Genomic DNA, 15,441 nt, shown 5'->3' on the forward strand with positions numbered 1-15,441 from the left:
TGAATGAGGACAAGTTTTGAAAGTCATTTGATATTTATTAAACAGGTAGGATATGATTGCAATCTACTCCATTCACCAGGTTAAGCACCATTTTGCTGAAAAATGAAGTCCTGATACATTTAAAATTTGAATTTGCCTTCTCTTAGTTGGTCAACTAAACTTACTTACCCAATGGCAAATGGCAAGACAAGTAAAATCTATTAAATAATGTCCTCATAGCACGTTAATAGGCAGTTATTCATTTAAAACGATCGTGAAAATATTCTTTAACTCTACACAGCTGAAACCTTACTAAGCATTGTGGCTATTTCAGACAAGGCATGGGAACATTTAGATCTAAACAAATGTATACTTCCAAGGGTTATAGTTGAAAAAAACTGGATCACTGCAGCCAGATTCTGCAAATGTTTTGTGTTCCCTTGGGCTTTTATTGCCTCATCAATATGGGAAGGCATCAAAAATTCTTGGTACTGCTAAAGTAACATTGGTTTTGACTAACTGAATGCTTACCTATATTTGCAATATACTGCACAAATTGAAGTCTCAACTCAGACCAACCATTTGAACCAAGTCCTAAAAACATACTCGAACATAATTAGCCCTCCTACTTGTGGATGCTGTGGTTAAATTTGAATGTTCAGCAACAGATGTAACTACACAGGAAGAAAATAGAACTTACTCATGTTCTGAAAAAAATAAACTTGACATTTTTTGTGTGAAATGTGGCATCAGATAAACATTTTCTACCTGTACCGTGACACCACTTTGAGGTATATCTGGCTCTGTCTGTCTGTTATAAACCCACATGGGTTTCTATTATGTCTGAGAAACTAACCGTTCAAGATTTGTGTCCTTGATTTTATTAGCTTGCTCAAAGTAAACTCAACCCTATCATTCAATGTCAGGTTCAATGACCAATGACTGAATGGTTATAACCATCAGCCAACCACAAATCCTCAGAATAATAAAGCCTGAGAAATACTGTGGGCTGATTTATCAGGACATCTGTCTGGCTGCAGACACTCTAGTAGCACCCCTGTATAACTCATGTTTTCCCATGTTCCTCAGAGGCCTTCAGCCATATATCTTTTTGTGTTTATTAGAAGTTTGTAACCAGTTTTACATTGCTGTGCTGAAAGAGAGCTTATTCTTTTAAGTATTGGGATGTGAACAAGTAAACCAAAGAGAAAATTGCATGAAACAACCTTTGTCCTGGAATGAAAATAAAACTATTCCTTTTAAAATATTATTGTAATGAAAGACTAAAGCCATAAACGTCGCAGCCCAACTGAAACGTGTTCCAAAAAAAGCCATTAATTAAAGTAAACAACAAAATGTTTCTAACATTTTACAGCCTCAACATATCCAAAAGAGCTTTTGTTCATAAAGATATGTAGTTATAATTTATATTACTGGCTTTATTATTCTACAGGATGTTGTCATCTCACATTTAAAACACAATATGTTTCTTAAACTTTATATTAAGAATTTTGATATACTTCAAAAGCATGGTTTCCTCAGTTAGCCATTTTAATAACTAACACTTGATTACATTCATTGAAAGCTTTCTGAGATTGATTTGTCTTCACTAAATGTTAAGATGTGAATGGTGACATTTCATTACTCAACGTGGAAAAAATAAATTAGAATTGCTTCATAGATAACTGCTTTACCAAGGTTACTGTCACCTTTTATTTTTCATATATTGTGACAATATTTTGCCTTATCATATAATTCTATCTAAAATGAATTGTCACTGGCACATTCATTCCATGATAACTGATTTACAGGCTTCAAATGTCTGAACATTATTCAAATTAAGATCATATAACAAATAAAGCTATTCATTGATTTTATGGCTGAAAAATTGTATACATTTCCGATGAGAAATAAAATTATAATCACATATATTACATACCAATAATTTGTTAAGAAAATCTAATTAATTGTGTACTTGAGAGTAACTTATCTACATTTCAATTTTAAGAAAAGACTTCTAGCTTTATATCACTAATTCTGCCAGATGGCCAAAATTCTTAACACATTAAGCTCTTTAAGCTGAAGTTCATGATAGACATTTATAACAATTTAATGAGGGTACATTGATTTAAAATCATGGCCCATAAATGATAGGAGGACTGAAACAAACAGAGAAAATGCTGGAGAAAATCAGCAATTCTGGCAGCATTTGTGGAGAGTGAAACTGTTAGTGTTTTAACCTGGTTACGAAAGGTAAATTATGCTTGACAAATCAAACAGAGCTCTTCGAGGATGTGACATGGAGGGTTGATGAGAGGCCACCAGTGGATGTGGTTTATTTGGACTAAGAAAGCTTTCAACAAAGTCCCAAATAAAAAGTTAGTATGTAAAATTAAAGCACATGGGATTGGGTGTAATGTGTTGAGATGGAAAGAAAACTGGTTAATAGACAGAAAACCAAGAATAGCAATACTCAGATCTCTTCCTGAATGGCAGACAATGAGTAATGGGTATGCACGGATCACTACTTGGACCCCAACTATTCACAATATATATGAATGATTTGAATTGGGGAACTAAGTATTATATCTCTAAGTTTGCAGATAGCACAAAGGTGGGTGGGCTATGAAGTGGACGCAGCGATGTATTAATATGATTGGTATAAGCTGAGAGACTGAGTAAATGCATGGCAGATGCAGTACATTGTGAATAAATGTGAATTTTTCCATTTTGAGAGCAAAAACACAAAGGTGGATTATTAGAAAGGCTACAAATTGGGAGAGGGAAATGTGCAATGAGACATCGGTGTTCTTGTCACTGAAGGTATGCATGCCAATGCAGTAGGTGATCAAGGAGGCAAATGGTGTGTTGGCATTCCTAAAGAGAGGATCTGGGTTAGAAGCAGGATATCTTGCTACAATTATACAGGGCCTTGGTGAGATCATATCCAGAATATTGTGTGCAGTTTTGGTCACCTTATCTGAGAAAAGTTGTTCATGCTATTGAAGGGATGCAGTGAGGTTTTACCAAACTGATTACTAGGATGGCAGATAACAAAGTGTGAAGCTGGATGAACACAGCAGGCCAAACAGCATCTCAGGAGCAGGACTGATGTATAAGGAGAGGTTGAACTGGTTAGGATCATATTTGCTGGAGTTCAGAAGAATGAGGAGGAATCTCACAGAAACTGGTAAACTCTAACAGAACTAGATAGAGTAGATGCAGGAATAATATTTCGTTGATGGGATTACAATCTCAAGATATGTGGTAGGCTGTTTAGGGCTGAGATGAGAATTAATTTCTTCACCTAGTCAGTGTGAACCTCTGGAATTCATGTCACAAAATCAGTTGAGGCCAAAACATTATATGATTACAAGAAGGAGTTGGGTATAGCATTTGGGACTAAAAATATCCAAGTTATAGGGAGAAAGGAGGAACAGACTATTAAGTTGGACAATCAGTCATGATCATAATAAATAGCGGAGTAGGCTCAAAGAGTTAAATAGCCCAGTCCTACTCTTTTTTCTATGTTTCTGTGTTGTTTATCTGAAGAAGCTTTTTTCTCCTACTTCTTGCCGATTTACTTTCAATTTTCTCCCTCTGTTAGTTTTTAAGTCATTTGGTGCTGGTTCCTTAAAAAAATCCAAATCTCTTGCCTACCATCACTTTTCTCTATTTTGTTTGCCTTAGTTTTTGATTGACTATTGTCCTTAAGTGTCTTTGCTAATTGGAGGTTGGTCCATTGTTCTCACTGAGTTCTTCTTTTTAGCTGGAATAAATTTTTGCTGAGCATTATGAAATATCAGTTCAAATGTAAGGCACTGTTCATCAGTGGTCCATCCCTTAGTCTTTTTTATCCCCCAAGTTACTTTAGACAGCACTTCCTTCATACCTCCCGAATAACCCTTGTTAGCCTAATAACCTAGCCCATGCCATGAAACAATGTGCAGACTTGGCACCTTCTCAATTAAACAAAAGCTTGGGAAGCACTGTTCCCTGATGCATTCCACATCTCTTGACTAATCAGAATTGACTTGCCTTTTTTGAATTTAAACAAAAGCTTTGGAATCACTGTTACTTGGTGCATTCTCCATGGCAATGTATCAATAAGCATCTACTGGCCAAACAATCAACACTCTGCTTCTCACTCAAAAGTAGTGAAGCTCTTGGAGAAAATTCTGAAGCAGAGAACGAATATCCATTCGGAAAAGCATGTGTTAATTGGAAATAGTCAGCAGGGCTTTGTCTGAGGAATGTCATGCCAAACAAATCTGTTAGAATTTTTCGAAACGTGATCACTAATATGAGAATGAGGGAAACTCAGTTGATATAGTTTATACGGATTTTACCAAAGCTTTAGACAAAGTCCCAAATGGAAGGACTGATTGAGAAGGTTAAAGCAGATAGAATTCATGAAAACCTGGCGAGATGCATCAGAAACTGGCTTAGTAATAGGACATAAAGGTTAGTAGTCGAGGCTGATCGAGTGACTGGAGGCAATGTCCAGCAGTGTACCACAACAATCAGGCATGTTAAACAAGTGTGCGGATGACACCAAGATTGGTAGCGTGGTTATCAGTGAAGAAGACAGTTGTAGGTTGCAAGAAGATATGGATGGGTTGGTCACGTGGGCAGAGCAATGGCAGATAGTATTTAATTCTGATAAGAGTGAAGTGATGCACTCTGGAAGAAGAAAGAAGAGGAGTATTTAAGGAACGGCAGGACACTGGGTAGCTTAAAGGAACAGAGGGGTAATTATTCATAGATCCCTGAAATCAACAGAGCGTATGAATAAGATAATTAAAAGGCATATGGAATATATGCCTTCATCAGTCATGGCATAGAGTGCAGCAGCAAGAAGGTAACGTGGGAGCTGCACAGAGAGTTGGTTAGGCCACAGCTGGAGTAATCTGTGCAGTCCTGGTCACCTTACTACAGGAAGGATGTGATAGCACTAGAGAGGTATTCACCAGGATGTTGCCTGAGATGGAGCAATTGAGCTATAAAGAGATATCAGATGGAAGTGGCAATGGCCTAGTGGTATTATTGTTGGACTGTTAATCCAGAGACCCAGATAACATTCCGGGGATCCAGACAGATGGTGGAATTTGAATTCAATAAATATCTGGAATTAAGAATCTAATGAAGACCGTGAATCCATTGTTGATTTTTGGAAAAACCCATCAGGTTCACTTATGTCCCTTTGAAAAGGCAACTGCCATCCTTACATGGTCTGGCCCACATGTGACTTCAGACCTAGAGCAATATGGTTGACTCTTAACTGCCCATTGGGCATTTAGGGGTGAGCAACAAAATATTAGGCCGAGCCAATGATGCCCACATCCCATGAATGAATTTAAAAAAAAGGATAGGCTTGGATTGTTTTGTTTCAGAAGAGAGAAAAACTGAGGGGGCACATGATTGAGGTGCATAAAATTAGGAGGGGTGAGGACAGGGTGAACGGAGAGTTGCTGTTCCCCTTGGTTGAGAGGTCAGTCATGAAGGGACATAGTTTTCGGATAAGGGGCAGGAAATCAGAGGAGATTTGAGGAAAAACCTTTAAACTCAGAGGATAGTGGGAATCTGAAATGCACTGCCTGGGAAGGTAGTGTAGGTCCGAAAATGTATAACCTTTAAAAAATATTTGGATGAGCACTCGAAATGCTATAACATTCAGGGATAATAGGACATGTGCAGGAAACTGGGATTACTGTACTTTTAGTGGTAGTTATTGACAGTGCAGACTCAAAGAGCTGCAGGGCTTTTTCTGAGCTGTATGACTCTATGATTCTGAGACTCAATATAAATTATTGTTCTCGTTGAAATTTAGTACTCCTGCATCTCTCCATAGAACATAAAACATAGAACAATATAGCGCAGAACAGGCTCTTTGGCCCTCAATGTTGCGCCGACCTGTGAACTAATCTAAGTCCCTCCCCCTACACTATCCTATCACCATCCATATGCTTATCCAAGGACTGTTTAAATGCCCCTAATGTGGCTGAGTTAACTACATTGGCCCTTACCACTCTCTGAGTAAAGGACCTGCCTCTGACATCTGTCTTAAATCTATCACCCCTCAATTTGTAGCTATGCCCCCTTGTACAAGCTGAAGTCATCATCGTCAGAAAAAGACTCTCACTGTCCACCCTATCTAATTTAATCTAATTTTTGAGTGCAAGACAAAAAGCTTTGAAAGTATGTCTTTCTTCTACAATACTCAAATTTCTGTGCAACCAAATGACTACCAAAATAATTGTGCAAGAAAGTGGATCATGTGCATACATTTGGTTCAAATTCATCGCTAAGAATACTCAAAGAGCATCCTGAGAAACAAGAGTACTAAATTTCTCTATTCCATGACAAAATTTGCCTTCCCCAACACTCCATTAATCCTTATCTAAGACATCAAATATGAACTACCAAAAGACCACTGTATACTCCAAATAAAGACATCAACTCTGCTGCATGTGCCTCCTCAAATTCCTTGCACTTCCAAATCCAATGGATTGAATTCCATGTTCAATTGTCAATCTCCGCATCACAGCCTGCTCCACAAGAGACTGAGAATCCAAACTGAGGCTGGGAATGGGAATTAAAGTACTTCATAGACAACACAAATTACATAATGACATGTTAGGCAAGGCGAAGCATCAATAGGGTTCTATCCAATTCTAAGCTCAGGTTCTTCTCTTTTATCAGTCTGCTATCAAGAATATTTTTAATTTAGTTCCATATGATTCCCTATTTTCTTCTCTACTCTTTCTCCTCTGTTCAAACTCTGAGCCATGTCATTAATCACCTCTCAGCCTGTCCTCGCTAATATTTTTCTGACTTCTGCTTCTCTATTTTCCCGAACTCCAAATTGTTCAATATGTTACAACCTCATATGAAGTCAAAACATAAGCCCTATTTTTATTAATAACATAGTTCCTAGAATTATGACCCAAATTCCATCACTGCCTTCCTTCCCACTTCCTCAGTAATCTGCTCCAGATCTGTGTTCCTATGCACACCATTTATGTACTGTTATCCCTCTAGTCACCTTTTTCTTTTTGTGCTGTACACAATATCCTGTACATAAATGCTCAGATTTTTCTTCTGCATAATCTGTACAACACAACTGGCAGTTGTTTTCAAATTTTATTCTCATAGTACTTACTTCTGAACATTCTTTTGTGATTCTTCCAACTGTTTGAGCACCTCTTGTACATATTTGTTTGAATCCATGTGATCCTGAAATAAAATTCAAAGATTTGTTTTCTTAAAAAGTGAAACTACAATTTTAAACTCATAACTTCAGTTGATAGATTCTCATTCCTCATTGCTCATTTCAATACCACCATCTTTCAAGCAGTGGAGGGGGTTTGGGACATCCTAAATTGCTGCACTTCAAGTATTAGATAGCTGGAAGCTTGCTTCAATTAAAGGCATAAAATTATCCCTGCAAGATAGCTACTTTTCACTCATTAACTGGACAACGTTGATTAAATTCAAAATACAGCAAATTATAGTTAAGGCTTGAGGACTTGATTAAGCATTAAGATATTCATTTAGTAAAAGTACAAATGGGCTATATTCAAAATCTACTAAGTTTTATTCTCCACAATACTCACTCACTGATTTTTTGCAATGTTCCAAATGAAGCACAATGCAAACACAAAGAACAGCACCTCATCTTTCAATTCAGCATGAATAACCTTCTGGATTCAACACTGTGTTGAACTAGCTCTCTACACATCTTGCTTATTTTACTTCGCAAGTTTAAGTTTTTCTCTTGTTTTTGTTTTTGGGCAGCAAATAAAATGCTCTATAGGTATTTTCCCCCCTTGTTATTTGTTTGTGTCATCACCACTCCTTTTTGCTTGCAATTCTGTCATTCAACCTCTCTTGACTTCCCATATGCTTTCTTTCTAACTCCCCACTTTCACGTCCTTAAATCCAATTGCATTTCCAGTTCCCATGAAAGATTAAATATTAACTCTGATCCTGTCTTTCCATAGCTGCTGCCAGACCTGCTGAGCATTTCCATCACTTTTGTTTTTATTTTAATATATAAACATGCGTTGCCTTTCTGAAGGTAATAAATCCAGAGTGGACTTGATATTATGCCTTTAATCCCTTGAAATTGTGTGTGCTGGTACCATATGAATACTTCACACAATCTTATCGAAATTCCTTATTCTCATTTTGACAAAATTAACCTATCATTTTGAAAAGCATTAATAGTACCAATAAAATAACAAATATTTTAAACGCAAACATGTCAAGTCTTCAAATAATTTCATGCAACAATTCTTTTTGTTTTACGGATGTTAATGAAAAAAAAATTAACCAAACTAAATCAATATCCACATTTTGAGCTCATCACAGCTAACAATATCTGCATGACCAAACAAATAAATATTCTGGATGTGAGTTTTCTCGCTGAGCTGGAAGGTTCGTTTTCAGACATTTCACCATTCTAGGTAACATCATCAGTGAGCCTCCGGTGAAGTGCTGGTGTTATGTCCCGCTTTCTATTTATCTGTTTAGGGTTCCTTGGGTTGGTGATGTCATTTCCTGTGTTTGGTGATGTCATTTCCTGTTCTTTTTCTCAGAGGATGGCAGATGGACTCCAAATCAATGATTTTCTCAAAACTCGCTAAATAAATATTCTATATCGCCACAAAATATTTGTCTGAATGTGAGAGGTACTAATATGTTACTAATGGATCAGTGCTGTGCATCTGGATCTTAATTTGTAAGTTGAATGAGAAGTCTACTTATAGCAACTACATTTCTAATTCTGTGAGTGAAGACTATAAACAAATCAGCAATTTAGAATGGAAAAAGTTGGACAAGTATTCTTTGGATATAACAAAATATATTTATCAAGCAATACTTAGTCTAATATTTGCAAAACCTTGACAGAACCATACTTATTCAATCTCATTTTGACTGTAATTATATATTATCACCTCTAATTTTACAGCAAGTTTATAAATTGTATATATTTTTGTCCATTGACAAAACATAATTAAACATGATGTCAATACTGAATTTGGTCTTTCAACTAGCCTCATTAAAACTAACACGTTATGTAGATTAGACCATCATCTGAATGACACACAGATCACAACAATGAACATGAGCATTTACTCTGTTGTTGCTATGAGTTTACATGATGGTATAACTTCCAGCAAATTGCTATAACATGAAAAAGAATGTAGTGACCTATGAAAATGAATGGTTAGCTAGATTGCTCGGTGTAATGTTAGTAAATGTCAGTACAAGCATGCTAACTTCTATAAAAACTATTGTTAAATATACAGTCCAGAAACATATGTGTGAAGGTAAAAGCAGAGTACTTAAATTCAGCAGACTTAAATTTTAAAAAAAGTAGTTGGTGATGAAAATTGGAGACATGAGCTATCAATACCCATTTTCAGATTTGGTCAACGTGTGACTCTAGATCTACTGCAATGTGTTTGACTCTTGTCTGCCACCTGAAGTGATGTAGGGATCAATTCAAAGACACTTAGGCATGGGCACCAATTACCAGTCTTGCCAGTGGTTCCCACATCCCATAAGTGAATAAAAATAAACCAAAGACAACATTTAGCCAAATGTGCCATTTAGGAGCCCCAGAGAAATTGAAAAGAATGGGAATTGAGGGGGAAAGTCCACTGGTTGCTGTCATAACTTGCTGTAAGGAGTTTAGTTGTGGTTGTTGGAGGACAGTCATCTCAGCTTCAGGACATCTCTGCAGGAGTTCCCCTCTGCAGTGTCCTACGCTCAACCAACTTTAGTTGCTTCATCAATGACCTTCCCTCTATCAAAAGGTTAGAAATGGGAATATTCGCCAATGATCTCAGAATGCTCAGCATTCAACTTGCGCCTCTTCAGATACTGAAGCAAATACTTTAAGACCCAAATAATATCCAGGCTTCAGCTAACTAATGGCAAGTAAATTTGAGCCACACAGTTTACAGGCAATGACCAGCTCCATCATTCCTCGACATTCAATGGAATTGCTTTTGTTGAACCGCCCCACTCCAGCAATTTTCTGAGGGCTCGGGGTTACCATTGACCAAAACCTGAACTAGGCTAGCCATATAAATAAAGAATCTATTAGACCAGGTCAAAGACGAGGACTACTGTGGTGAGTAACTTACGTCTTGGCTCCCCAAAGCCTGTCCACCATCTACAAGTCAGGAGTGCAATGGAATATTCCCCATTTGTGTGGATAAACGCATCTCCGCGGACATACATGAAGCCTGGTATCATCCAGAAAAAAAGCAGCTCATTTATTTGGGGCCACTTTTCATAAACATACACTTCTTTCAACTTCGATGCACAGTTGCAGCAATGTGTACCAGCTACAAGATGCACTGCAGAAATTTGGCAAGGGTCCCTTGACAGCGCCTTTCAAATCCACAATCACTATCATCTCAAGGGACAAGGACGCCACCACTGCAAGTTTCACACTAAGCTAACTCATCATCCTGACTTTAAAATATATCACTGCTCCTGCAATGTCATTGGATCATTTTTTTTTTCAAATCATTCACAGGATGAGGGCATCACTGGCTAGGCAGCATTTATTGCCCATGCCTAATTGCCCAGAGGGCAGTTAAGAGTCAACCACATTGGTGTGGGTCTGGAGTCACCATGTGAGCCAAACCAGGTAAGGATGGCAGTTTCCTTCCCTACAGGACATTAGTAAACCAGCTGGGTTTCCTGGAATTCCCTCTCTAATAGCAATATAGGTCTACCTACAGCACATGGATCGTAGTGGTTCACTAAGGCAGTTCTTAACCACCTACCCAGGGGCAACTAAGGATTGACAATAAATGCCTAAGCAACCATAGCTACACCCCCAAATGAATAATAAAACAATGAAACTAATTTTAACACAAAGACAGTTACATGGCTGAATTTTAAGCTCTATTGTGTATACCATTCAAAACATCAGGATCATTTGTATCGATCCCGGAAAAACAGATTCCACGGTCACTTGACAGAAAACAGATTCATTGTAATAAAAGGAACATTTACTAACACACATTTTAAAAGCACACTCAGCCTCTCAGTCTTTAGGACAAGGAGATTCAATAGGGATACATACGACACAACGAAGAAAGAATCCAGTTTAAAATCCACTAACAGGCTGAAAGGTGGGACTACATTTTTACCAACCAATGTGAAGGACCACTTCATATTTTTACTACAGAGTGTGGTTGTACCTCTAATGAAGCAAAGTCAATAACTTACTGACAGTAGTAAATCATTGCGAATTCATCATTGGAAACTTCCAACTTCCATTTCCTAACATGGCACTAAAGCGAATCAGTAGGCCTGCAATGTTTCAAACCTCTACTAAAAGACCCAAGTTTAGCAATAAATCTTTGGACTATTTAGAAATGCTCCCTCTTATGTAAACACTTTCTTTATTTGCATGTGTTCCAGTGTACATATATGAGTCTGTGGTATTGCAATCAAACTTGGTTGTTGTGAAATAAACATTTATTCTCCCTTTTACTTTAAAAGTATGAGAAAACCATCCTTCATCAGTTTTTCAGTCACGAAACTCAATTGAGTCAAAACGCTTCTTTAAAACAGGAGAAATCATCTGAGCATTTCTCCCCATGACCCATTGTATAATAAATAGCTATGAGATCATGGATTCATTTATCACTGTCAAAACATCAAAGGAAGTGCTGCAGAAGAATACATTGTTCATCCTTCAGCATAATGCACATAGCTCTCTGTCCAAGCCAAGCCTGTAATTCCTTTTCAGGGATGTCTCCTATTCATTTTGCCCTCATCAGATTAATTCTACTTCCTTCCTCATATCAGCACTGCACTTGTTTTTATTCATTCTTAGAATGTGGGTATCCCTGGTAAAATGGTTACTTATTACTTGGTTTCCTAAGCTGTGGGTTGTGATACAACTAGAGTCACAAGATGTGATTTTGGGGTCATGAGGTCAGAAGCAGCAATGGCTGCCACAGAGCACTATCTAATTTCTGAAAACTACAAAGTCCCTTTAAATGCTTATGGATTGTTATTGGTGAGTGTTGCCTAATGGACTATCTTCCGACAGCCAACATGCCAAAAAAAATTCTATGAACGGGTGCGTTGTTTCTTTTCAAATTGAGGAATTCCTACCCTGCTAACAAATTCTTCCTGCTTAATCACTGAAATTGCTCCCCTCTCATGCTCAACATCTCGCATATCCCCCATCCCAGTTTATACTCTTGTGCTCACACAAAGTCTGTGGCATCAAAATGGGATCTCACTGAGACAAGGTTTGGGAAATAGTGGTTTATTGCTTGCTGCAAGTTGTGTTGTGATTGTGATGGTAATCTAACTATAGAGGGTAATCAATGGGTCCACCATCATGGAGTCACAAACTGGCTAAACCAGTTAAGAATTGCAGGTTTGATTCCAATAATGATATTATTAAACCAACTCAGTTTTCACATAAAGACAAGAGCTTCATAGACACTTTAATTGCTATCTGTTCCTCACTTACAGAATATTTTAAAATGGATTAACTTCTTGAAATTATGCTCAGATTTAAACGGTTTTCCAAACATTCCTAATCTTAAACCTAAGTGTTTGCAGGTATTGCACCAATTTTCAGCAGCAAAATGGTCATCAGGGAGCTCAAAAGAGTGGATAAGCCACATGTGCTCATTATGCACCAAAAATATGGCATTCAGTCAAATTTACAGAGGGAGACAAAGACCCAAGGAACTAGATTGGAGGAGGATTGGACCATTTACAAATATAAAGAAGAGTTGAATATCAGTTTGACTTTCTCTTCTCAAAATACCTCTACCTTGAATGTGGTTCCTTCCAGAGATAGGTGATCTATGTGTATCCTGATTGTTGTGGGGTTTGCTGATGTTAAGGTTTAGAAACTTATCAAAACATGGCCTGGGAGGAACAGGAGTACTGCAGTTCATTGAACTTCAGAAGACTGTTTCATGCCATCAAGTGATGCTATCCTAATGAGTGACTTCCCCTCTCAAGATCACTCTCTTCAATCACATCAGTTCAACGCTCCTAATTGTTCCCTTGCTCAACATCTACCCAATGTTTCCTATCATCCTGCTTTCTCCAATCTCTTTGCTCAGGAATAAACTTGGTAATGTTACAGGGCAAAATTGAAACCCTGTTCTCCACTAAGCTTCCTGAGGTTACCCAGAAGTTGCCCCATGCACATACACCCAAAAGTTCTATATCACATAAACATAATCTTTTCATAAGAAGCCCCCGAAATACTTCCAGCACGATGGCGGTGGAGTAGAGCTCAGTCACGGTATTGGCAAGGGCAAGTGGGCCCAGCAGCGCACTTATGATGCTGGCATTGGAGGCAATTTTGGGCTCTTGGTGGCATCTGCATCCAGCACATCCAGTGAGGACATACAGTAGCGAGGATGTCAGTGGAGGCAAATGATGCCAAAGAATGGCAACTTGCGTTCCAGTGGTGGCAGCGTGGTGAAGCGGACTCGTGCCTGGCCACCAGGTCCATGGCCCACGGCAGAACACTTAACAAGAAGGACTATAAAGTTGGACACATTTTATTTCATTTTTTAGCCTTTATATTCTATGCTTTGGTTTATTTTTCTCTGTTTTAAGATGGCTCTGGAGTGTGGTGACACCATACAACACCTTTCCATTGCATTTTTGTAACAAAGTGCATGTAATAATAAATAAATCAAATTTAAAATAGCATTTGGGACTTTGGCTTTGATCTTTCTCAATAAGAATCAGTTAGACATTTTACTGTAAACACAATTGTTCCTAAGATGAAGGGCCCTAATATACAAGATTTGCAAATGAAGACTGGTGGCCTTTATTTAGAAAGAGACCTTTCACATGCACAATTTTTTGCACACAGATAAATAGCTATCTGGAAGATAGTCAAATTAATTCAAAATATGAACGTATTTTTAGTATCTATACTGGCATGCTGAAATCACCTCTGGGCATCAATAATACAGATGCTGTCTAAGCCTTATACAAGTAAAGTAAAACCTTAACAATAATGCAAGTTTACATCACAACAGCATTACATCAAAAAAATGAAACATCGGCTTTTGTCAGCTCCTGTACCAATGTTAATTACCTATTCAGTATTGAATGAAAGGAATAAAATAAGAATAAATCAGCAAAAAGAATGCTATTGGTACATGCGGGTGAAAAAGAAACAAAGAGCAAAAATAGTCAAACTATGAAGCATCTATTACAATGCGTGAAGAAAACTAATCAATCAGGGTAACCTTATTTACAATATTTTCATAAAACGGAACAGACCTAAACCATCATGGGTAAAGGAAAATATTTAGAACTTGAATTTTTTCTAGACATTTAGAATGTTTTCAAAAGTTTTAAAGGCTTCATTATAAATAAAATGTCAGTACTAACCTGATTAGGTAACACTGTCAGCTGCCTAGTTATATCCTATTTTTGATATCAGTGACCTGATTTTTCTCTTTTTCAAATGAAAATACACTTGAATACTACAGCTTCCCAGGAGTGTTTCAATCCCTGGGTGATGGCTGTTGTTTTGCACAGCACTTACTCTGAAGGCTCTAGATCTTTTGCGAAATGAGCAATTGAGTGCTACAGACCTTAGATATCCCACTAACAAAATATCATCCACTCTTAAATGTCAAAATAATTTATCACAGAAATAATATAATCATGTACTTGAATAATTTCTTGAAATAAAAAAGGCAAAGAAGTATTCAATGCCTTGCATTCATTTCTTTATTAAAAGGTTATTTGGTTCAATCCCCTGCACTGCCCCATGCAATGCAGCACTAACACATGAGGGAGCAATTTCTAGCAAAATTTGTCGGTAGGTGGAGATGAATTAGGTAGAGCTGAATGGGCTTGTGTAAAGTACAATCACTAGAATAGTGGCCTAAATGGCCTGCTTACTGGTAACTTCTATATTAATCTATCCAGACAAGTTGCATGCTCCCATGTCTTTTGCTGGTATAGCTCCAAACACTTTCTTCAGAACCATGAGAAATTATGGTCCACCTACTTATTAATTTTCACTCAATCATACAAGAAATCTTGCTCCCTGCTTGAATTATTCCATTCAGAAACTCACCACACTGAAAATCAGAGTTGAGAACAATATTACGGTCCAGTGCACTGGCGTGATAATGCATTCCACGGGAACACAAATAATTTCAGAGCTTTCAATAGAAAAGAGCAAAAAAGAAGACTTTTATGAAAACAAGTTTCTAAGAGCAAAGTTCAATTCTAGAAACATTTAAATAAATCGCAAGGATTTTGTGGGATTAACTTTAAGTGAGAAATTGGCAATGGGAAAATGAATGTCATTTAAAGTAAACAGATCTCCAGGACCTGATGGCTTCTAACAGGGAGAATTAAAATAAATAAGGGGGAAAGATTGCAGATGCATTAATATTTCAAAGCTCTTTAGGTACA

The 15,441-nt window shown here is 37.5% G+C and overlaps 1 protein-coding gene across 8 annotated transcripts in view; it reads right to left on the reverse strand.

Moving 5' to 3' along the window:
- Positions 1–15,441, reverse strand: part of nckap5l (NCK-associated protein 5-like) — a 752,792-nt gene that overhangs the window by 492,031 nt on the left and 245,320 nt on the right. For 7 of the 8 annotated variants that reach the window (XM_059647402.1, XM_059647401.1, XM_059647400.1 and 4 more), the window contains one exon: positions 7,142–7,215. The exons of the other annotated variant lie outside the window; for it this stretch is intronic. In XM_059647402.1, coding sequence (XP_059503385.1) covers positions 7,142–7,209 — 68 coding nt within the window. In that variant the 5' untranslated portion in view covers positions 7,210–7,215. The remainder of the gene's footprint in view (positions 1–7,141; positions 7,216–15,441) is intronic. 8 annotated transcript variants of the gene reach the window in all.

The sequence above is a fragment of the Stegostoma tigrinum genome, chromosome 7 (assembly GCF_030684315.1).
Source record: "Stegostoma tigrinum isolate sSteTig4 chromosome 7, sSteTig4.hap1, whole genome shotgun sequence".
Lineage (NCBI taxonomy): Eukaryota > Metazoa > Chordata > Chondrichthyes > Orectolobiformes > Stegostomatidae > Stegostoma > Stegostoma tigrinum.